At 40.4% G+C, this 24649-nt stretch overlaps 1 protein-coding gene across 3 annotated transcripts in view; it reads left to right on the top strand.

Annotated features, from left to right (window-relative positions):
- The window catches only part of LOC147256980 (sarcoplasmic/endoplasmic reticulum calcium ATPase 2-like), a 52448-nt gene that overhangs the window by 16090 nt on the left and 11709 nt on the right, over window positions 1–24649 (top strand). Inside the window, exons 5-16 of one of the 3 annotated variants that reach the window (XM_086210712.1) lie at window positions 1991–2095; window positions 3052–3190; window positions 7905–8071; window positions 10139–10294; window positions 10426–10567; window positions 10722–10888; window positions 11537–11625; window positions 11756–11858; window positions 15668–15799; window positions 16165–16290; window positions 16427–16648; window positions 16984–17007. In XM_086210712.1, the coding sequence (XP_086066838.1) occupies window positions 1991–2095; window positions 3052–3190; window positions 7905–8071; window positions 10139–10294; window positions 10426–10567; window positions 10722–10888; window positions 11537–11625; window positions 11756–11858; window positions 15668–15799; window positions 16165–16290; window positions 16427–16648; window positions 16984–17007 (1572 nt within the window). The remainder of the gene's footprint in view (window positions 1–1990; window positions 2096–3051; window positions 3191–7904; window positions 8072–10138; window positions 10295–10425; window positions 10568–10721; window positions 10889–11536; window positions 11626–11755; window positions 11859–15667; window positions 15800–16164; window positions 16291–16426; window positions 16649–16983; window positions 17008–24649) is intronic. The other 2 variants (XM_086210714.1, XM_086210713.1) reach the window with 2 other exon arrangements.

Genomic DNA, 24649 nt, shown 5'->3' with positions numbered 1-24649 from the left:
GAAAGCTTTCATTTCTTTGATAAGTTGTGTTTGACTGTTCCATTTTTATTGTTGTACCATTTTTCTATATTATAATCTTTTTTTCCTCCAGAACATCGTGAGAGTATGAGTGTTGCTAGGAGGGCAAAAAAAGGATTTAGTGGGGGGAAATATTACTGTGTCCAAAGCAGATAGTGGTATTGGAACTCACTGGATATGAGTGATAGCGTGCCTTTAGGTGCATTCTATGGTAGACAAGAAAAATGTCCTCTCTTGTTTTGAACAGGGCAGTTTGGTGGGTAGGTGCAGTGGAAAGACCTTTTGAGAATATAGAGACACATTCGTCTAAAAACGGAGTAGCTGAGATGTTAATTACCTGTGGGTCTTCTGACTCCTAGTGGTTGGTCAACGGTAATGCCCCTTCCTCCAATGCTCCCACCTGGTTTTCCTAATCTTGTCTGTGGGTAGGCAAGAGGCCTTGCATCAGATATAAAAACAGGAGTGTTTCTCTTCCTGTGGATTATCATCATCTTTATTGGTCAGGTTAATTTGAAAAAAAGATCCTTTTTTCTTTGTCTTTCCCTGTTTGTGGTCCCTTTCATCAATTTGAATTTCATTAGTGTCAGCTTCTAAGAGTTTCCTTTTAAATTCTTCCATGTCTGTTGACAGTTTCTCATACAGTGATGATTCCAATTGGCCTTATTTGGAACATGCAATCATCATTTCATCTTGTACTTTTTGATTTCTGCCTATAAATATGCTTTTTTTTCTTTCTTGGCTTATTTAATGATGAGGAAAATCAGGTCTGATGAAAATTTGTTAAGGATAAGCTCCCATTCATGACTGAACTTATCATTTCCACATCCAGTTTAGGGATTTTTATTGTTATTAGTGCCTGGCGGTCCAAAGTCCAGGCATGAATGAAGAGCTGGACTATGTCCATATCTTTAAAGAGTTATGTTGTGATCATCCTTTTGTGTCTGTTTATATCTTGCTGTGATGTTGTGACAGTCAGTATTGTTACCCCCCCATGAAAAATTGGAATTCATTCAATTGTCATGTGCATACTAATCATTTGAGTATTACTTTGATTGGCTACAATAGACACTAGCCTTGGTGTTTCTTTGAATGAGTTGTCATTTTCTTTTATGCCCTGATAAAAATTCTATGTTGAAACACACTGATATGAAGCCATTTCAAAAGCATTTTATTTTTTCAGGTGCCCTTGAATTTTTTTGTTTACAACTGAGTGACCATAGAGCTAAGTACTAATCGAACCACTTTTAATTTGAAAGTCTTTTCTTGTACACGATGAGCACATATTTTTGATGCCTACACTTGTGGAGCAGCATTTTCTAGCCATCTATTGGCATTGGCTCTATGTAGGTGATTTCTATTCTTCTTTGCCATGTGTGCCTCCAGAATTGCATCCATTGAAATTGTAAGTGGAAAGGTGAGTACTCTGCCTACTGCATGTGTTGGTGCATACGTGTTGGTATGTACACTTGCATAATATATCAGCAATTGCTGGTTGATGCTGACGATAGCCAAATTTTTTTTTGTAACATATTACCCAACCCTTTTGTATATTTGTGTAAACTGACATAGTTTAACCTTGTTTAGTACATGCAATCACAAAATTGTTTAGTTTAATAAGAGAGATAATTGTCAGAATGTTAGCATTTACAGTTCTGTCAACTAAAATATCTGTGACTTAAAGGGAGATCACTTTCATAACTGGATTCCCTTTCTTTGCCAATTAATAAATGAGATCATTATCAGAATGTTAGCATTTACAGTTCTGTCAACAAAAAATATCTGAGACTTGACAGGAGATCACTGACATGACTGGATTCCATTTCTTTGCTAATTAATTCATTTAATTAATTGAAAAAAGAAAAGAGAGACTATATAATATGAACCCTAAAACCTCCCAAATCCTGAATACACTAATTCACCATTGGAAATCAATTTTCAGCTGTGTTTCTCTGTTTATATTTGTTTCTGGTAGATGCTGGCTTGGTTTGAGGAAGGAGAGGGGACAGTTACAGCCTTTGTGGAACCCTTTGTCATCCTTCTCATCCTCATTGCCAATGCTATCGTTGGAGTGTGGCAGGTAAGCAACGTGTGACATGCCAAGTCTCAGATTGTGATCTTATATTTTCAAGTAAGCCTGACCTTTTGGTGCAGCACAGTAAATCTATAAGTCAGAGGATTGAGACCACTGTTACAGTCACACCACATGACCACATGCAGGCACTTATTCATTTAAAAATATAGCTTATAGTGATTGCAGGAATATGGCGAACAGGAGGATAGAGTCATCTCCTTGCAAAGTATCTATTCTGCATTTTATACGATATACTCTGCAACAGAACACAGGAGCAGATACTGTAAATCAGTGTGTGATGAATGCTGTAGTACTTGAGTGATGGTGGAGTGCTATATCTGGCTGCATAGTGGCAGATGGCTGTCTTGGATCAGTGGGAGGAACTGCACTGTAAACTCTGCAGAGAGTTGGTAACATCCCTGTGGGATTCTTCTGCATAATATTTACATAATGTTATTGGATGTTCTGATGTGCATTTTGGTGTATATTTTTGTCTCTTCCACTTACTGATTTGTACAAGTGCAGCCACACACCTTGCAGACTATCTGATTAAAAATCATCTCTCAACCAACATCAGAATATTTACATACTGAAGTTTATCTTGGGCGTCACAGTGGTGCAGTGGTTGGCACTGTCGCCTCACAGCAAGAAGGTTCTGGATAAGCAGTAGAAAATGGATGGATGGATGGAAGGAAGTTTATCTTTGGGACATTCAACAAGTATGTTGGCAGGTGTAACCATATCTACAGTAATGCTATCACATTTATACATGAAGTTTCTCATATCTATCTATCTATCTAATATTTAAAAGGAAATTTGTCTCTGTAAACTTTGATTGTTGATTTCAGGTATGTAGGTTACATATTTGTTATCTTACCTATCTCATTTTCATTCATTTTCAATTAAAAAAAAATCCCAAATGTTTGCTTTATTATGCCTAACTTTCCATGTGTGTATTTCAGGAACGTAATGCAGAGAATGCCATTGAGGCTCTGAAGGAGTATGAGCCAGAAATGGGTAAAGTGTACCGACAAGACAAGAAAAGTCTCCAAAGAGTCAAAGCTCGAGACATAGTACCTGGAGACATTGTGGAAGTTGCGGGTAAAGTACTATAAAACATGAACTTTGTAGTTTGACTTGGCCTGAGATGGTGTACAGTTTTCATGTTCATCTCTTCAGTGTCAAATACCCTTTTTCTGCCATCAAATGTTTTTATTTACATTTTCTTTTCTTTTTTTATAAGCAATGGCATCAACAATTTGGTCAAACAACCATTATACACATATTTTTCCCCTTATCTTACCCTTCCCTTGGACCTTAACATTATTAATAGAGAAAACAAAAGGTATTGATATTTAAAAAATGGACAAGGATAGCTGCAAAAAGGTAAATCAAACTTGAAAGATGAATTTCAGATTGATTTACCTTTTTGCAGCTATCCTTGTCCATTTTTTAAATATCAATACCTTTTGTTTTCTCTATTAATAATAGAGAGTTTGGCTTTAGTTTGATCTGTTGCCATATGCAAAAATGAAATATTTTGTTGTTTTGCATTATGGATCCAGGCTGTAGATATTTCCAAATAGATGATATATAGAAATGTCAGATACCAATGGGAGATATTAAGCAAATGTGGTGGTGTCTGTCTTACAGCAATTATATTTTTTGCTGTTATTAGACCAGCAAGGAATTGTGATGCATTTATTGTGGATAAGTCATTTAACAAAAGGTTTTCAAGGGTTTACCAGAATATTTTGTACTGTTATCAATGCAAATGCGGTTGCCAAAAGTTGGCGTTCCCAGACCATATGCATGAAGTCCCCGTTTTATTCTGAGGGCATAATGTGCATAAAGAGTTGTCCAGGACCTTCAGATGATAAAGCTTAAAGGGTGTCAGAAAGTCCTGTGTACAAATGGATAATGAATAAGCTGACGATCTAGGTTTCTGAAGGATGAAATTATATTAGTTCATACATCATTACAGTCAAAGTTAGGGTTCCAGTCTGGTATATCCCTTCTCCATATTGCATCTAGGACTAAAGGTTGATATGAATTTTTACAAATATGTTGATATATATTACAGTGACCACACTCCTTGTTGTTAACTTATCCAAGAGCTCAAGCAAGGGATGTTCAGATAAGTTAACATAATTTCGTGCACTTTGCGCCTCAAATGCAGCCCTAATTTGCAAGTAAAAGAAAAACGATGTGTTCTGTAATTTAAAACTAGCCTTAATATCTTGAAATGTGCGCAGGCCATTTCCATCATACATATCACTAAGGAGATGAATCCCCGATCTCTCCATTGTGGAAATTGGATGGCTCTGCCCCTAATTTGTAACTAAAACTATTAAAAATTGGAGTGTTCAAGTGCCACTGAGTTGTAATGTTACATAGCTTTTCCACACAATGCCAAGTTGAGATCAGATGAGATATAATTGAACCAAATTGTAACTTGCACATTTGAATTGTTAAATTAGATAATACCACCTCTCTGAGAGACCATGGATGCACTATGTTTTCTTCTAATTTATGCTACAAGAAATTTGCAGTGGAATGAAACCATGCAGTGAGTAGGCAAAGAGTGAAAGCCCAAGAATAGATTTTAAAATTTGGTAATGACAACCCTCCATCCCTTCCATTTTGCTGGAGAGTCCAAATTTTTAATTTTTAATGTAATTTTTAAACAAGACTTCTTGCCCTTCCAAATGAATTTGCTTACACGTTTGTGTAATTTTTCCTAGCTTCCCACTGGGAGAGCAAGTAGTATCATGAAACTTACAAAATTAATTCTAGGAAGCCCATTCATCTTTATAATGGTTATATGAGCCTGTAATGAATTTGGTAGATTCATCCATCTGTCCAAATCATATGTAATTTTCTTAAAGACCTCTAGGAAATTTTTTTCTTGACAATAGCCTCCAGAGAAGCATATATCTCTATCCCAAGGTATGTGAAGTGGTGCACTACTGGTACCAAGAGGGGCAAGTTAGCCGCTAAACCAGTATTATATCCTGATATTGGTAGCAGTGTCGATATCTGCCAGTTAATCCTAAAACCAGATATTCTACCAAATTGGTCAAAACAGTAAGTAAACAAGGGATAGAGTTCGTTATATCTTCCAAATATAATAATATATCATCAGCATACGGGAAGATAGAATGTTGAGTATTGTGAATTGATATTGGGTGAATATTTTCTGCTTGGTACATTGCTTGAGCAAGTGGTTCAAGTGATAAAGCAAATAAGAGTGGACTCAAAGGGGAAACCTTGCCTTGAGGACCTGGAAATGTCAAATAAAGAAGAACAATTTTTGCCGGTCAAGTACTAGTAGTATTTTTTCCTGTCGATACAGCACTCTCATGATTGATATAAACCCCTCTCCCAATCCCATTTTCTCCAATGCAGACCATAAATAGGACCACACTAAGCGATCAAATGCTTTCATTGCATCTAAAGACAACACTGCTGCTGAGTTACTGTTCCCTACTGAATCCACAATATGTAATAGCTGTCTAACATTGTCACAGGCCAAGCGGGATTTAATAAAACCAGTTTGATCACAGTAAACAAGTGATATCATGGGAGCCTGTAGTCTGTGGGCAAGCTCCTTGGCATATATCTTGACATCGCTGTTCAATAATGACAAAGGTCTATAATTGCTACAATCAGTTGGGTCCTTATTTTCTTTTATAATAGAGATGTTAAAGCAATATTAACATTCCCAGAAAAGGAGCCCAATTCTGTAGAAAAATGTTTAAGATATAGAAGCAATAGACCAAGAATATTCCAGAATGTTAAAATGAATTCAGGTGTAATCCCATCCATTCCAGGTGAATTTCCTGCTTGCATTTCTGTCACAGATGGTTCTTGTTCTTCCAATGATATAGGTTCAGCCCGTTTCTTCGCCTCTACTTCAGAGAAGCAGGATAGTTCTAGTTTATTAAGAAATGCATCATAGGTAGATTTTTTTATACACTATTTCTGATCTATAAAGCTCAGCATAAAATAATTGAAAAACCGAATATATTTGTTTGGGTTCTGTTACCAACATCCCATTTTAAGATGTAATGGTTAGAATGTCAGCCAAGTAATCGTTAGATCGAATTTCCATGGCTAATAAGTGACTTGGTCTGGATCCATGAAAGTAATATTATTTATATAATATTGTCTTACACTGTGAATATAAATTTCTGATTGAGCCCTATTCAGTGAATTTTTTTTCTTTTTTAACTTTTTTCGTTGGATCGCTATGCAAACTGAGTAATTATTTTATAATGTAGGATCCAGTTCAACATAATAAAATTTCAGTTTCTGTATTTAGTGAAGTCCAACTTTTTTTTTAGATTGGAGGAAAATCCATTTCCATTTTCTTCCACTTATTCCTGTTAAGCGGCTATCTGGTGAGAGGCGGGTACACCGTAGACAGGTCGCCAGTCCATCGCAGGGCCAACACATATAGACAGACAACAATTCACACTCACAGTCAATATGGTGAATTTAGAGTATCCAATCAGCCTAGTCCCCATTTGCATGTCTTTGGACGGTGGGAAGAAGCTGGAGTACCCGGAGAGAACCCACGCAGGCACAGGGAGAACATGAAAATTCCACACAGAAAGATTCCGTGCCCGAGCCAGGACTTGAACCCGGAACCTTCTTCCTGTGAGGCAGCAGTGCTAACCACTGCAACACCCGAGGAAAATAAAATACCATTATACTGGATAAGTCCTTTAGTAGCATCCCAGAGTACCCAATATAGACATATAATCCTGTGATCAAATTTGCGCGAATAAAGCAATGCGAAAATTTGCCTTGTGTTCGCTGTGAACACACCTTAAGCAGCAAGTTTGCAGCCTGGATTAGATGATGTCCCTGGAGCCCTACAGGGATTTAATAAGAAACATGATAGCTCAAAATCTCTCATACGCCAACATTTCCACAAATTTATTACAATTAGGAATGCAGCAAGGATGTTCTGAAATGAGTGTCAGGAGATTTTGTGCACATCACATTTGCAGGAAGGGACATGTATCCAACATGCAATTAAAGGTTGCTATCAGCAGGGCGATAAATCAGGGTCTGTGTACCTTTCGTTTAAGAAATGGAAATTTTTAAAAAAAGCCCTATATTTTGTTTTCTACTTTGCGTTTGAAAATTGAAAATAGAATGAATGGAAGGTACACGGACCACTTTTTTTATCTGGCAGTTAGGTTTCAAGGAAAACTCAAACTAACGAAATGTACACGGACCCACTGACCCTCCTATCATTTCTTCCTGAATCCAGCAACAAAAATAAAACTAAATAATGGCTTGTTTTTCATACTTTAGATTTTATGCTAATGCCAAATATTGGAAATGACCAAAAAACGTACAGAATACTTTTTATGCCTAAATATCTTTACAGATTGTATGTTTCAGTATATTTTTATGTTTTCATGAATTTATTCTTATTTTTAATTTCATTAGCCTGCGTTCTACTACAGGACCTGTCTGATGTGTGGTCAGACAGAAAATAAAGATAGTATTAATTCACTCTGCTCAGGAGACATTTCCCAAGAGAGACGTAGAGACAAATAGATACTTTATGTGCATCTTAGTATGTTTATGATACACTTTTACTATACAAATAGTCTATTTTTATTTACCAATGTCATTCATCACTGGGTGACACACTTACATGTATGCATTTCATTAAATCATGTCGTCAGGACATTCTTCATACTGCATTTGCATCATCTATGGTTTGAAACTAGAAACTAGAAATGTCCAGACATAAGTGTGATTAAGATTTTCTTTTTTTGCTCTGTTTCTTCAGTTGGTGACAAGGTTCCAGCTGACATCAGGCTGACATCTATCCGTTCTACCACTCTGAGAGTGGACCAGTCTATTTTGACAGGGGAGTCTGTCTCAGTGCTCAAACACACAGACCCTGTACCAGATCCCCGAGCTGTCAACCAAGACAAGAAGAACATGCTCTTCTCTGTGAGTCTGAGTTTTTCACCCTCTTCTGTTGACTACCAAGTGTTTGATTTTTAAAAAGTTTTGGTTGGATATGGTTTGTGATGGTTTAAGATTTTTAATCTTTAATATGGGAGTTTCTGACTTAAATCTCTGACTACATATATTACTACTATATGCTTGGTCCCTTTATTCTAGGGCCCAACAGATATGGATTTTTGGGGGGCAGATGCCAATTTCGATATTAGGGAAGAAAAAATTCTGATAACCAATAAATTTTTTTATAAAAAAGACAAAATACCTTCTGTTGATGGCTTGAATATAGTTCCAAACACTTGCTACAAAGATTTAAATTGAAGGGCAACACCCACTATCATCTCAGTAAACATAAGGAAGTCTCTCTGACAGTGTCAGCATTTACAAAGTGATATATTTATCGAAGTACAATTTATGGTAGGGATGTCATTAAATTGCATGGTGTCAAACTGAGAGGTCAGTAAGTGTATATCTGTAGATAAGAGGCAGGTGGATCAACAGTGTCATAAAAGTCTCTGGTAAAACATTTTCCGCCTCAACTCCATAAGTTAAAAAAACACATTCCGTGTGCTGCTAAAAATAAATACAGCCCAAAACGGTTTTTGCGTGGTGACGAAGCATCATCCTAATTTGTTCCAGTCAAATCTAGTTGGGTAGCATGCAGCTGCCTGAATGAGTGTAAATATTACTTTGAGGTACTATAACGTTACCGTGACATCATTCATTGTGCCGTGACTGACTTGTTTAAAAAGTTTGGCAAGGTAGCTAATATTTATCTCGGTTATCCTTACTTTCTTAAGCTTGCTAACATATCTTGTCACCGGGCGGCACAGTGATGCAGTAGTTAGCACTGTCGTTTCACAGCAAGAAGGTTCCAGGTTCAAGTCCCGGCTCAAGCACAGGATCTTTCTGTGTGGAGTTTGTTCTCCCTGTGCCTGTGTGGGTTCTCTCCAGGTACTCTGGCTTCCTTCCACAGACCAAAGACATGCAAATAGGGACTAGGCTAATCGGATACTCTAATTGACTGTAGGTATGACTGTGAGTGTGAATGGTTGTCTATCTATATACTGTATGTTGACCCTGCGATGGACTGGTAACCCTTCCAGTGTGTACCCTGCCTCTCACCCGAAAGCTGCTATAGCCCCAGCCCCCCCCCCCCCCCGACCCTTAATCAAGATAAGCAGAAGAAAATGGATAGATGGAATGATGGACTGATCTTTTGTCAACAAGACAGTTATATATTGGCATTTTTTGATTTTGGTAAATTCAAAACTTATTGACAAAGACAATGCATTTCCTGTGACTAGTTCACTCAACATATTCCCCATGACTACTTAAGTAAAAAACAATTTGCCTTTCACCAGTTAGTTAAAAGCTTGATAGGTGAAACTGCAACAGAAAATGTATAATATGATATTCAGACATCACTTAATGCTGTAATTTCAAATGCAAGCGCTTTCCTCAGTGTTCAAGAATGCTGAGTGTTGTCCCATGAGACATTTTAACACCAAGACTTTGCAATGAAAAGACCTCATCAATATGCTACTTACTTGTTTCCACTGAATCAAAAACTCTAGAAAAAAGAATAACAAAGTGGCACTAATTTGTGATGGAAGATGATATACTGTACTAATGTTCCACAAATCCAAAGTGAGACAACACAGCACATCCAATCTGCTACCTTTCTCTTTATCAGAGATATAATTTGAATGAATTTTTGTCAAAATAAATACTTCAAAAAGGACTTAGATGAAAATTTTTCAAGTAAATATTGGCTTATCTCCTGACAGCCTCAAAGGCCACTGAGTCACCAAGTTGTTTGTGGTCAAAAATCAACAGCCATTGATGTTTGTTTAGCATCACCATTTTGGCAGGCAGCAGGGGGTTGGTACTGTAGGTTGTCTATTTTGGTATGTTCATCAGAATACCGCTTAACAGCACACTGAGATATTAGATTACAGTAATACTTTTTTAAAGTTCTCACCGCTATTGATTTAATACACAGACATTTGACAGTATACCAGGTAATGTGTTCCTGTCATGACCATTGCGCAGGGTACCAACATTGCAGCAGGAAGAGCCATTGGGGTTGTTGTGGCAACAGGGGTACAGACAGAGATTGGAAAAATCAGAGATGAGATGGCCTCTGCTGACCCTGAACGGACCCCGCTACAGCAAAAACTTGACCAGTTTGGAGAGCAGCTGTCTAAGGTTTCAGTGTGACTGTGTGTTTAGTGCTTTCATAACTTTGCATTGTTTCTGACATTTTCATTAATTGCTCTTGTAAACTACAATTGTAATGAATGTCTAAGAAATGTGTAATTTTTTTTGTGACTACACAGGTGATTAGTGTTATTTGTGTGGCAGTGTGGGCCATCAATGTGGGGCATTTTAATGACCCTGTCCATGGAGGAAGCTGGCTAAGAGGAGCTGTTTATTATTTCAAGATTGCTGTGGCACTGGCTGTAGCTGCCATACCAGAAGGTCCTTTTTTTTTCCTAACTCTTCTTCCACTCCTCACTGATGTGTGTATCAAATATTTTTTTTCAAAATGGAGATTACTTTGTACATCACAGGGAAAACCTGCAGAAAATGGTGATTTGTGGATAGCCACCTCATTGCCTGTGTTTCCTTCCAGGACTCCCAGCAGTCATCACTACCTGTCTGGCACTGGGAACAAGGAGGATGGCCAGAAAGAATGCCATTGTCCGCAGTCTGCCTTCAGTGGAAACACTTGGTTGCACCTCAGTTATCTGCTCTGACAAGACTGGAACACTAACCACCAATCAGATGTCAGCCTGCAGGGTAAGATGTGAGACGGGACACCAGACGCATATTATGAGAAGAAAAAAGTTGAGAAAGCCCTGAAATTCTCTTCTGAAATAAATGCAAGGCAGAATATTTTTTTACAAACCTTGCAGACCGAACAAACCCACGCTTCAATCCATTTCCTCAATATGTTGGCCTTTCCTTTCTTTAAAGTCAGTATGGCTCTCTCAAAAAAGAATGATGCCCATTGCTGTCCTAGGTTGTGATCAATATGGACTTTCATCCATCCTGTATCCCTGTAACTGCACATGGCAACTCCAATTCCAAAAAAGTTCACCAATAACATCTACAAGTGGATTGTTTCACATATGACTGCAGATAAATTATGAACTACATAGTCATCACACAATGCAGATATGTTGTGAAATTAGATTTCAGAAAAATCCTCCAATGTGTCAGATGTTGTAGGGCTGTCTTGGTCGACACGTCTCTGCAACATTGCGCAGACATCGGGGGCAGTGCCTTTGGAGTGGCAGACTGGGATGGTGGTCCCCATCTTTAAGAAAGGGGACCAGAGTGTGTGTTCCAACTATTGGGGATCACACTCCTCAGCCTCCCTGTAAAGGTCTATGCCAGGGTACTAATAAATCATCTGAAATCAATGTGTGTTTTGGGTTTTTTTAGGTGTTTATTGTAGACAGTGTGTTGGGGGACCACTGCAGCCTGAGCGAGTTCGCAATAACTGGGTCCACTTATGCTCCTGAAGGGGAAGTGTGAGTGTCTCCCACATCTCAATCATAATCCTCACCCTGACAGATGTTGCATGAGTATAGATTATGAGAACCAACACTAAAGACAGTTTACTTAACTCCTCTTTTTTTCATTGCTGTTATGTGTTTGCAGCTACAAGGATGGTTTGATGGTGCAATGCAGTCAACATGAAGGCCTGGTGGAGATAGCTTCCATCTGTGCACTGTGTAATGACTCATCATTGGACTATAATGAGGTAAGAAATGCAAACTTCACTGCAGTTCTGGCTGTTTATTTTAGTACTTGAATCGGAGACCTGTCTCAAAACCACATAAACTGTACAACAGTTATTTTAGGCAGTAGCTACCAGATCGGGATCAAGTCACCCATGTGCAAGTCTCAAGTAAGTCTCAAGTCTTAACCTTCAAGTCTCAAGTAAGTCCCAAGTATTTTTTGGGGGCAGGTCAAGTCAAGTCAAGTCACATTTTTATGTCAAGTCCTGTAATAGATCAAATCCAAGTCAAGTCACATGATTGCAATCTTACCTGCAGAATCCAGTCCTAATTAAAAGAAAAAAATAAAATATTAATAACTGTCAAAAAATATTATTGGCCAAGTTATCTAACCTGTTTGAAAAGTATGACTTGTAATTACTGATACATGATGAGTAAAATACATGGAATCAAACAAAACACAACTTAATAAATGATTTATCATTTGTCAACGAAAACTCAATTCCTTCCTTGAAGCATTTAAATTGCCCAGCAAAAAGGAAATGGGTTTATTTTTACCAACTTTTCCTCTAATAATATAGAGCATCAAAAATGTATATTTCATCTGACATTACATTGGAAATCAGAGCTTTAAATACTTCCTGACGGTTTTACACACCAAAATTTCTCTCTATATAAAAAGCAAATAACTTCAGAAAAAAAAAGATTACCTGACAGCCAAGCTACAACATTTAACTGTGTTACATTACAAATCTGTCTATAGAATAACTTGGAAAGTCATTTCTTTTTTCACAAATTGTTGCATTTGTAAAATAGGAGATTGGAAAGTGTCTTGTCTGCGAGACACACACGATGTGGCCTCATAATTATGTCACCATGGCTAAAGACCCTCTCAACTGGGGCACTTGACGCTGGCACTGAAATGCTTTCATTGTAACAAGAAAAAGCGCAGGAAGGATCTTCCTGTTTGTATCCAAAAAAAATATTGATAAGCCTGCCCACAAAAAAGGTAAAGATAGCTGTTAAGATGAGTCTCTGGACTACTTGCTGTGTCTTGTTTGCAACGCTTTCTGGACTCCAAGAAGAATCTTGTGCTCTCTTCTGGCTCTTTTTCCTCATCTTTGGTTTTGGGCTCTGGACTGTTGTGACAGCTGGCACTTCACTAAGAATCAGATCTGACTAATACAAAGACCAAAAAACAAAAAAAAAAACTGCAAAAGAGTGAATTTAATATTAAGGATGAAAATAAGTGTGAACAGGTGTGAAAATAAGTCCAGAAAGTGAACTTCTCCCAATACCATATACTTAAGTTCAGTTTGACATGGTTATATAAAATGCTCTATACATCAGTGGCGGCTGGTGAATTTTATATTAGGTGGGGGTGAAAGTTTGTAAACCAAACCGCTGTAGGGGGGAAATCCATCAGATCGACTAACCCCTGAAATATTGCAGGGTTGTCAGATTCGTCACACTCATCATGCCCCCGCATTGCCAACTCAAAGGCACCAAAAAATGTAATGCAATCAATTAGTTTGGACAAAACATGTTGATTTTTGTCAACCTCTTCATTGTGTCGTCTTACCCCTATCTGACCCTTGTCCAGCTGTGTAGCGATGCTAATTCTGCATAGCATGGCTAGTTTGACACAGTTGTTCATGTGAGTCATGGATTGTTCATGTTTCTTCAACCTTTCAGACAGATGCTTGAGGTCTGTTACTCCAGTTTCAGTCCAGGCAGAATCAGATGAAGACCATTTAAAAAGTAGACAAGGAAATTAAAACAGCGCATTTTTAGATTCACATCCAGTTAGCCAAGCTTTTCTGTCAAACCAAGTCTGTGTGAAACTCCTGGCGCAGGACTTCTGCTTTTCTTTGTGTAATATTAATGTTCTCCTGTCTTTGGTCAAAGATGTTTTATTCTAACTTTTTCAAAATGCATTCTCCTTTCAAATGGGTTTTCTAAAAGCAATTGGACCGAATTAGGGTTTTTTTGGTCCATATTGAGCACAGCTGCACCACAACTAGAACTAGCCATCTTACACAACTCTCGCGAGAACTGAGATAGTTAGTTAAAAAGTAATGCTGCCAGGTAATCAGTCTCTGGCTGCCAATGCCAGTGCCTGACACCCTTCGTTAAAACTGAATGGCATCAGAATTGATATGGCCACTCTAGCGTGAACGACAGTTTTGGGCGTCACGAACAGGCGACTGTAGAAGTCAAATGAATCTGTTCAGTGTTTAGCGCCTGAATTTTGTCATTACATGTAAAAACAGTGCCACAATATTAATTCAGTGTGGATTCTTACTTACTTAAGTGGTTTAGTTGCCTCAAATTAACAAAAAAAAATTGTAAATTTTATTCTTATTTTTTTGGGGGGGGGGGGGCCTAGTGCCCTCTATGGGCCAGCTGTGGCTGCTACATGTTTTTATATTGCAAAAAAAGCATTGTGAATCAAAAGCTTTCAATGTCCATATTAGACATAATTTAGTCAGGATGATACAAAGGCATACCTAATTAAAGCTGCAAGCAGCGTTGTTAGGGCCTGAGCCCCCGCGCGAGTGCGGCCGGGTTCAAATCGCTGGCCCGCATCCAACGGTGTAATTGGCAATTCCCTAGGCCTTGAAGTTTAGGAGATAGAAGCCTCAGTGTGCTGCACAGTGTGAGTGCAGAGAGTGAGAGCAGAGCTGCCAGCTGGCCCTTTAAGAACCCCTCCCCAGCTGCACTGTCTTTGATCTGTGCTAGAGTGGAGAGGAGAGGAGGATTAACAGATTTGTACTGTGTAAAAGCGGAATAAGTCAGCATACGTTGGTCAAAAGTAACACATAATACCATATTTTTGTAGGGATTTTTGTCAGGAATACAGAAACTTCAAGGCCAAGGGAATTGCCGATTACACCGTTGGATTCGGGCCGGTGTCAAGGACGCGGCCATAGGCCCTAACAACGCTGCTTGAAGCTTTAATTAAAGCTGCAAGCAGCGTTGTTAGGGCCTGAGCCCCTGCGCGGCCTATGGCCGCGTCCTTGACACCGGCCCGAATCCAACGGTGTAATCGGCAAATCCCTAGGCCTTGTAGTTTTGGAGATACGAGCCTCAGTGTGCTGCACAGTGTGAGAGCAGAGCTGAGAGCTAGCCCTTTAAGAACCCCTCCCTTCTCTGCTCGCTCTCTGCCATCTGTGTCAGAGCTGAGAGCAGAGCTGAGAGCAGAGCTGCCAGCTGGCTCTCCACTCTATTACAGATCAAAGACAGAGCAGTGGGGGAGGGGTTCTTAAAGGGGCAGCTCTCAGCTCTGCTCTCCACTCCAGCACAGATGAAAGACAGAGCAGTGGGGGAGGGGTTCTTAAAGGGCCAGCTCTCAGCTCTGCTCTCACTCTCTGATCAGACTCAGGCTTCTATCTCCTAAACGACAAGGCCTCCAGATCTGACCAAGACACCCTGGGATTCAGGCCGGTGTCAAGGACGCGGCCTGCAGGGGCTCAGGCCCTAACAACGCTGCTAATTTTATTTATGTATTCCCTTTTGATACTGTCATTGATTTATTTTTCTGACATCTGTTTTTTAAAGGTGTTACAGATAAAGTTATAGCAAAAATGAAAAAGGTTACGGAATTAGACTCGTAAATCATTAGACTTGTAATTATTATTGATTTCGTCTTGACTCTTTCTCACACACAACTTTCATCTGACTCTGAATTTGTATTTTAACAAAGTCCTAAAATAATCAGTGCCTAATCAGCTATGTTGACACTCAATAGAATACTCTCATACCTTTGTTCTTTGCATGTGTGTTCATGTGGTTGTGCATGTGTGTCTGTCTGTCTGTTTGTTTGTTCCAGGCAAAGGGTATATATGAGAAAGTCGGGGAAGCGACAGAGACGGCCCTTTGCTGTCTGGTGGAGAAAATGAATGTGTTTGACACCAACCTGAGAGGATTGAGCCCTGCTGATAGAGCTACAGCATGCTGCTCTGTAAGTGTGTGTATGTGTGTGCGCGCACACTTGCTTGTGTGTGTGCATGTGTGCATGAGAGCAAGATGGAAAAAGAGAGGCAGCAAACGAGAAGATGTGAATAGGGTGCCTTCTATAACATTAAAAAGCTGTTTTGGATTTAATTTCCCCAAATATCTCCATTTCCAGTAGTGTAAAGAGTGATCCAGTCTAATTATGTTGCTGTTGTTGTTTCTTTTTTGTCTGTCTGTTTTTTTTCAGTGTCCACAACAAATGCTTTGTTGATGATGTGCTTGTTTTTTTTAAATTATTATTTCTGTGTAGTTTCAGTAAAACTTTTTAAATTGTGCTAAAGATTATAATAAACTATATTTGTTCTTACTAAGGTAATAAAGCAACTCATGAGGAAGGAGCTGACACTGGAGTTTTCCAGAGACAGAAAGTCCATGTCTGTCTTCTGTTCATCCAATAAACTCACCAGGTCTGCGTCTGGATCAAAGATGTTTGTCAAGGTCATTTTTCCCTTGCTTTGATATTTTTGATTATTCAGTGGCTGGTCTTGTTTTACCTTTTTGTCCTATTCAATATTGTCTTTTGTTTTTCCCTTTTCTCTGTGTCTGAAATCTTTTGCCTCCCATCTATCCTCAGGGAGCTCCAGAGAGTGTTCTTGAGCGGTGTAATTATATCCGGGTAAGCAGGTCTTCTCGTAAGCCTTTGAGCCCAGCAGTTCGAGAGCAGCTCCTGGCCACTGTGCGTGAGTGGGGGTCAGGCAGAGACACACTGCGTTGCCTTGCCATGGCAACAAGGGACGCACCGCCAGACATCCACAGCCTTAATCTGGAAAATTCTGCTTCATTTTCTGACTATGAGGTGATGTGATGTGGAAGAAATAATTACCAGCATTATTAAAAATACCACAAAGCCCAGACAGGTTTCTACTCTTATGTGATATAACAATGAGGCAGTCAGTTTATTATAAGTCTTAGCACGATACAGCAGATATTTCATCAAATGAAAGCTAATCGTCACATAAATCTCAACATGTTTGCGGGCATGGTCAACTCAGACTACTAGAAGGCCATTTCACAACATACATTTTGATATGTCATAGCTGGGTAAATGCAGATTGATTAATATATATATATATATATATATATATATATATATATATATATATATATGTATATGTATTTTTTTTTTTTTAGGGCCTGAGCCACAAGGCACTTCTGGTGAAGACCCTATTATGTTTGCTCGGCAGAGCAACACATTAGCAGCACTAAAAACACACACTAAACAGTGTCCCAGGCCCCCCCAACACCCATGAGGCAACTGGGCCAGACGGCCCGGAGCCAGTTTTCACATACACACCCATTCAAAACCTGGTATTATACTGTTCTTGCTCTCAATGAGTGTGCGCTATATGCGCATAACGCGCATAATCTAATTTGACCCCCTGAACATGTATGAAATTCGCTGAAATTCGGCGCAATCGTTTGGTATGTCTCAACATTCACTAATCAAAACCAAAAACACCACAAAAGTCTATAGCGCCACCTAGGGAGCCACACAAAAAAAAGATTTTTTTTTAAATTTCGCAAGCTATAACTCCTCACACAAAACTCCCACAAACATGGGACCAACACCGTTGGACTCGTCTCATCAAGTCGAAAAATTCTTACACCTGACCCCTCACCTATCTCCAACAGAATGTCCAAAAATTGTAGAAAACTGTGAAAATCTTGACTTTTTTTACTCCCCGAACAAAATCTATCTCCTCCTAAACCGTAAATGCCAGGGCTTCCAAACTTTCACACATTACTCTCCCAACTGTGCTGATTAAAAGTTGTTCAAGGTTAATATACTACGCGCTCGGTTTGGATTTTATAAGCCGTCAAAGTGGGGGGGACACGTTTCACGCTTATAATGGAAGTCTATGGGGAGAGCGTATCTTCTCAGGGTACATACTGTCAAACAAATGCTTCTCACGTCTACACCATACATCCCACAGCTTTTACAAACACACCACTGTATTCCTGACAAAAATCCCTACAAAAATATGGTATTATGTGTTACTTTTGACCAACGTATGCTGATTTATTCAGCTTTTACACAGTACAAAGCTGGTAATCCTCCTCTCCTGTCCACTCTAGCACAGATCAAAGACAGTGCAGCGGGGGAGGGGTTCTTAAAGGGCCAGCTGACAGCTCTGCTCTCACTCTCTGCACTCACACTGTGCAGCACACTGAGGCTTCTATCTCCTAAACTTCAAGGCCTAGGGAATTGCCAATTACACCGTTGGATTCGGGCCGGCGATTTGAACCCGGCCGCACTCGTGCGGGGGCTCAGGCCCTAACAAAGCTGCTTGCAGCTTTATTTTTTAGGGCCTGAGCCAGTCCCTGGCGAAGACACTATTATGTTTCGAAGGCACACTCGCCACTTCAAAAGTTAATTTGACCCCCTAAACATGCTGGAAAACTCACCAAATTTGGTACGCACATCGGGTGCCACGAAAAATTCAATAATTAAACAAAAAAGAGGCGCTCTACTCAATAGCGCCACCTACATACACAAAAAACCACGCCACAGCCTGAAGGAATGTCCTACAGACATGGGACCAACACCATTGAACTCGTCTCATCAAGACGGATAAATCATACACTCACACCCCTGACCTAACTCTAACAGGATGTCCACAATTTGGACACGAATGTCTAATATTGGACAATTTGGCGCCCCGAACAAAATCTATCTCCTCCTAAACCGTAAATGCCAGGGCTTCCAAACTTTCACACATTACTCTCCCAACTGTGCTGATTAAAAGTTGTTCAAGGTTAATATACTACGCACTCGGTTTGGATTTTATGAGCCGTCAAAGTGGGGGAGACACATTTCACCTTACAATGGAAGTCTATGGGGAGAGCGTGTCCTCTCAGGGTACATACTCTCAAACAAATGCTTCTCACATCTACACCATACAACCCACAGCTTTTAAAAACACACCACTGGATTCCTGACAAAAATCCCTACAAAAATATGGTATTATGTGTGACTTTTGGCCAATGTATACCGAGTTATTCAGCTTTTACACACTACATTTCTCTTAATCCTCCTCTCTCTCCACTCTAGCACAGATCAGAGACAGAGCAGCGGGGGAGGGGCTCTTAAAGGGCCAGCTCTCAGCTCTGCTCTCACACTGGGCAGCAAACTGAGGCTCGTATCTCCTAAACTACAAGGCCCAGGGATTTGCCGATTACACAGTTGGATTCGGGCCGGTGTCAAGGCCGCCCTCATGTACCATACTCTCAAACAAACACTTGTAGCTTCTAAACTAAAACACTCACACCTTCAAAAAACACAGCATTGAATTCCTCACAAAAAACTCTACGCACTGATGTCTTTACATTCAACTTTTGACCAACATATGCTGAGTTATGACTGTGTTTCACAGTTAAGCTGCCAAATCCTCCTCTGCTCTCCACTCTGACACAGATGGCAGAGAGCGAGCAGAGAAGGGAGGGGCTCTTTAAGGGCCGGCTCTCAACTCTGCACTCACACTGTGCAGCAAACTGAGGGTCGTATCTCTTAAACTACAAGGCCTAGGGATTTGCCGATTACACCATTGGATTCGGGCCGGCGATCCGGCCGCGGCTACGCCGGGGCTCAGGCCCTAACAATGCTGCTTGCAGCTTAAATTTTTTTTTCTTTTTTAAATAAATAGCATTAACTATTACAAATATACTAACCTCCCTTCAGGGAAGACCTCTTTGGGTTTTCTAAAACAAACCTGCTGGAAAGAGTAGGTCCACTCGTCCTATACTATCTACAGCCTTCAAAACCAAATCTACTTTCAGGCCTTAATGCAGCAACATTATGCAGCTGACAAGATGAAGATGGTTGACTTCATTTAAATGAATCATTTTTTCTCCAAGCCCCAGCTCTGTGATTTCAATAAAAGAGCACAAAGTCCTTGCAAAACCTTGCAAAAAACAAACATAACCATAAAACCTTCTGACAAGGGTAGTACAGTAGTGATTTTGTACAAAAGAGAACTATATCATAGAGGCACAACGGCAGCTCCAACATAATACATATTGTCAGACACTCCAATCTTTTTGTCACTGTGAACACTGCAGTACTGCTGCCTATTATCTTGTGCCCAAAATCCATAAAAACCAGGAAAGCCCATTATTTGCATCAACAGATCTGTCGCTGAACCATCATCACAATGCATAGATTCCATTTCTTCCTATAAATCATTTACACCTACTTCCTTTACTTCCTACATTTAAGGCATCAACCAGGTATTTAATTAAAAGTATTACTTAAAAACAATCTTTGACTGTCTTTTTTGTGGAGGAAGTCAATGTGGAATACTTATACACCAATATAGACCAAACAGAAGGCCTCAGAGCCATAACACATTACAAAAAGGACAGAAGAACTCCAAAAGCTATATACCGTATATAAGAAATCCATCAACCTTGACACACTGACCACATTTTAACAGTTTCATCATCTTGACATGAAGAAGAACATCTCATATAGCTGATTTCTATGCCTCAGAAGTATCTGCGACCCAGACAAAGATTTCATGGCAAAATCTGACACCGTGGCTGATAGATTTAGACAACACCACTACCAACTCAACCTGATCTCACAGACCATCTAAGAAGCCTCAGCACAAGCTACACTATCAATCAATCAGTCAAACTTTATTTATGTAGCATTTTTAATACATATATATGCTCTTCACTTCACTGAAAACACTTCTACTGAGGCGTCTACTGCTAGTTGACTCTGTTTTGGTTCATGTTACATGCTGCAGCATGCTCAAAGTTAGCTTAACTACCTCAGTTGGTGTTAGTGAGCTGCACGGTGGTGCAGTGGTTAGCACTGTGGCCTCACAGCAAGAAGGTTCCGGGTTCGAGTCCCGGCTTGGGTGCGGGATCTTTCTGTGTGGAGTTTGCATGTTCTCCCCATGCCTGCGTGGGTTCTCTCCGGGTACTCCGGCTTCCTCCCACCGTCCAAAGACATGCAATTGGGGACTAGGCGGATTGGATTCTCTAAAAATTGACCGTAGGTATGAATGTGAGTGTGAGTGGTAGTTCGTCTCTGTATGTTGGCCCTGCGATGGACTGGCGACCTGTCCAGGGTGTACCCCGTAGATGCTGGGATAGGCTCCAGCCCCCCCGCGACCCTTACTTGTAAGGAATAAGCGGAAGATGACGATGGATGGACCTCAGTTGGTGTTAGTGTCCAGAGTACTAATTTCAAGTTTGCCTCCTCCTCCTTGGTATTTCAGGATGAGCGCCCAGCCTAAGCAAGCTTGAAGAGAAGTATCAGTAGAGAGTATGTCATATCCATGATAGAGCCTAGAGCCTGTGTGTTTTGTGGCCAGATCCAGCTTGTGACACTGGAGACATGAGTAGCATTTGTTGAGCAAGTGCTGGGACAGGCTACTGCTTATTGTTGTGACACACTCTTTTCCAAGTCCAAAGACAAGGTTCGAGAACACAGGCAGGCAGTTCTTGACCTATGTCGGTTTGGGTGAGATGAAGGTCCTGCAAAGTAGGATGGTTTGTGAGCTGGTGGAGGGGAGGAGTCAACATTTGACATGTCATCATCACCATGGTGATGCTATGGTAGCTCAAGATTTATAGAGCACAGGCGGGTATAGCTCATGTGTTTAGCTCTGTCCCCATGCTTCAGACATATAAAGCCATATGGATGGTGGACTTCAGGTCAGTGGTTCCCCCTGATGTCCGATGGCGCCCCATCCAAGTTGCCACAGATTACATCCTTAACGTGTCCTAATGTGTAGCACTCTCCCAGGAATGACTTCCTCAGTGGTACATAACTGTGGCTGACACTGTTCGATATTCCACACAAGGACAGAGCTGTCGACTCTGATGAACTGGTGTCTGCTGAGGGTTTGTTTGGAGAATCACTCAGTGCCATTCAGGCTAAGTTAAGATGAGGCTGAAGCAAACTGAAGCTCTATGCAGCATCTTATCCAGATGTGATCTGAAGCCCAGGTTGGCTGCGATTGTTCATATGGCTGCAGTACTGCAGCCTGCCCCCAAGAGGGCCCAAACCTCACACATGCTGCATTGGAGCAAGGGTCCAACAACAGGCCTCTGCAAAAGTTCAGCATCGCAAAGCAGGAAGCCACACAACTCCTTGCTCTGGGAGTACAAGGCCCTCAGTCGCAGGTAGCTGCCCCTCACTTGTTGCCACCCAAGAGTTATCTGTCATGTTCAGTTCAAAGGTTCATTCCAAAAATGCTTTGTTCTCCCCAACATATTCTCCTATGTAGAGAACTTCATAGGTTCTCTCTGTATGTCAGACCCATTGTTTGGATGTGTTTGCAGAGGGCATCTCGGGTGCTGACAATTACATTAGGATTGCTAATGTAAGCTGTTGGAATTGGGAATCATATTTATTATTCAAGAGGCCAAACAAACAAAGTTATTCTTTTTATGTCAGAGAGACAGAACTCTGTGTTTAAATGTCTGTTCCAATGCGAACTTCTCTCCTGTAAAAAACACTCAAGCATAGATGGTGGCACATTTTTGCTTGTAAGGGCCTGAGCCTGAAGGTACTTCAGGCGAAGACCCTATTATGTTTGCTCGGCAGAGCAACACATATGCAGCACTAAAAACACACTAAACAGTGTCCCAGGCCCCCCCCCCCCCCCCAACACCCATGAGGCAGATCCGCCAGACGGCCAAGAGCAAGTTTTCACATACACACCCATTCAAAACCTGGTACTAGACTGTTCTTGCTGTTAATGAGCATGCGCATTATGCGCATAACGCGCATAATTTCACCCCCTGAACATGCATGAAATTCGCCACACTTGTCCGGTCTGGCTAAACATTCACCAATCAAAAAAAAAAAAAAACCCACAAAAGTCTATAGTGCCACCTAGGGAGCCACATCTAAAAGATAATTTTAGATAATTTGGAGCGCTATAACTCCTCCCACGAATGTCCCACAAACATGGGACCAACACCATTGGACTCATCTCATGAAGACGCAAAATTCATACACTCTGACCCCTGACCTATCTACAACAGAATGTCCACAAATTGGACAAAACTGTCAAAATGAGGACTTTTTTTACTCCCCAAACAAAATCTATCTCCTCCTACGGCATTAATGGTATCGCCTCCAAACTTTCACACATTACTCTCCCAACTGTGCTGATTACAGGTTATTAAAAGTTTTATATGAATTACTCGGTTTGGATTTTATAAGCCCTCAAAGTGGGGGAGACACTTCCACCTTACAATGGAAGTCTATGGGGAGACCGTGTCCTCTCAGGGTACATACTGTCAAACAAACGCTTCTCATGTCCACACCATACATCCCACAGTTTTAAAAAACACACCACTGGATTCCTGACAAAAATCCCTACAAAAATATATTGTGTGTCACTTTTGACCAATGTATGCCGACTTATTTCACTTTTACACACTAAAATTTGTTTAATCCTGTTAAAAGAGGGGTTCTTAAAGGGCCAGCTCTCAGCTCTGCTCTCACTCTCTGCATCAGACTCAGGCTTCTAACTCCTAAACTACAAGGCCTACAGATTTGCCAAATACACCGTTGGATTGGGGCAACTCCAATTCTGTGAAAACATTACAGAAATCCAAATATTGAGAGACCCCAAGACAACCCCCACGACAAAAAAAGTATTTAACTAAATGCAATACCAGTTTTGTAGAATACTGACGATCCTGCCTCTTTGGATGTCCCTATATTGGACACACAAAATGCAGAGTGATAGACCAGATTATTGAACAACCCATGAGGAATACTTGTGTGAATCAAGTATGAGTGTCATGATAGAAATGTATTATCATTTTCCTTGGGCTCTCTAGTTTTTCCGGTTTATTTTACTTTGCTTTTCACAGCCTTGGTGTCCAGCCCTGAAGAGCTACTACCACTACTATGTCCACTAGGTTTCGCCAGTAGCTTTTTGTCAGTCTGGAAGCTGAAGTCCCACAGCACCTTAGCACTGTTGTTCTCAATCACTTTTGGTGGTATGTCACATTGGGATTTGGGTATTTCTAGTCGACACTGGGTACAGATGTTTCTTTACACTATCCCTGCCACTTGGTTGTGTGTGTCCATGTATTCTTTTGCGGCTAGCATCTTATATCCTGCTAATATGTGTTGAACTGTCCCAGGAGCATTCTTACTGACTTCTCAGTTCTTGTTTTACTCACTGGAGTCATTTGGCAGTGGTTGACTCCCTTGCTGCCTCCTTGTGATTTCTGTTAGCCTGTGGGATCCCAAGGTAGTTGTAGCTGCTCTTGATGTCACCAATATTTCCTTCTGGTAGGTTGACACCTTCAGTTCTGGTCATCTTGCCTCTCCCAGATACCATCTGGCAACATTTTTCTAATCCGAATGATATTCCTATGCAGTGGTGGATCCAGGAATTTTTCTGTGGGGTGGCCACAATGCTTACGTGATCACTTTGGGGTGGAAATGTCTCACTGGAAAATATAGGGGTATTTAGGGTACCTAAACTACACATTACAATATTTGGAATGCAGGTAATGGTGGAAAACATCAAATCATATTCAGTATTTCGAAATTATTCCTCATTCCTGCAAGTAAAGTAGCAAAGATGCTTACACTACACAAATGTAGTGTAATATACAGTTGACTGCAATGCTTACTGTATTGTGAGGACTTAGGGTTAGGAGATGTTCACCTCAGCCTGTAGTGTAAATACAGTATCTCACAAAAGTGAGTACACCCCTCACATTTTTGCAAATATTTAATTATATCTTTTCATGGGACAACACTGAAGAATTTACTGTCCCCTCAAAATAACTCAACACACAATCATTAATG

The sequence above is a fragment of the Aulostomus chinensis genome, chromosome 8 (assembly GCF_037954235.1).
Source record: "Aulostomus chinensis isolate RoL2024-O1b breed Wild chromosome 8, RoL_Achi_v1.0, whole genome shotgun sequence".
Classification (NCBI taxonomy): Eukaryota; Metazoa; Chordata; class Actinopteri; order Syngnathiformes; family Aulostomidae; genus Aulostomus; species Aulostomus chinensis.
Note: the sequence above shows the minus strand (reverse complement) of the source record. Positions and strands in the feature narration are given on the sequence as shown.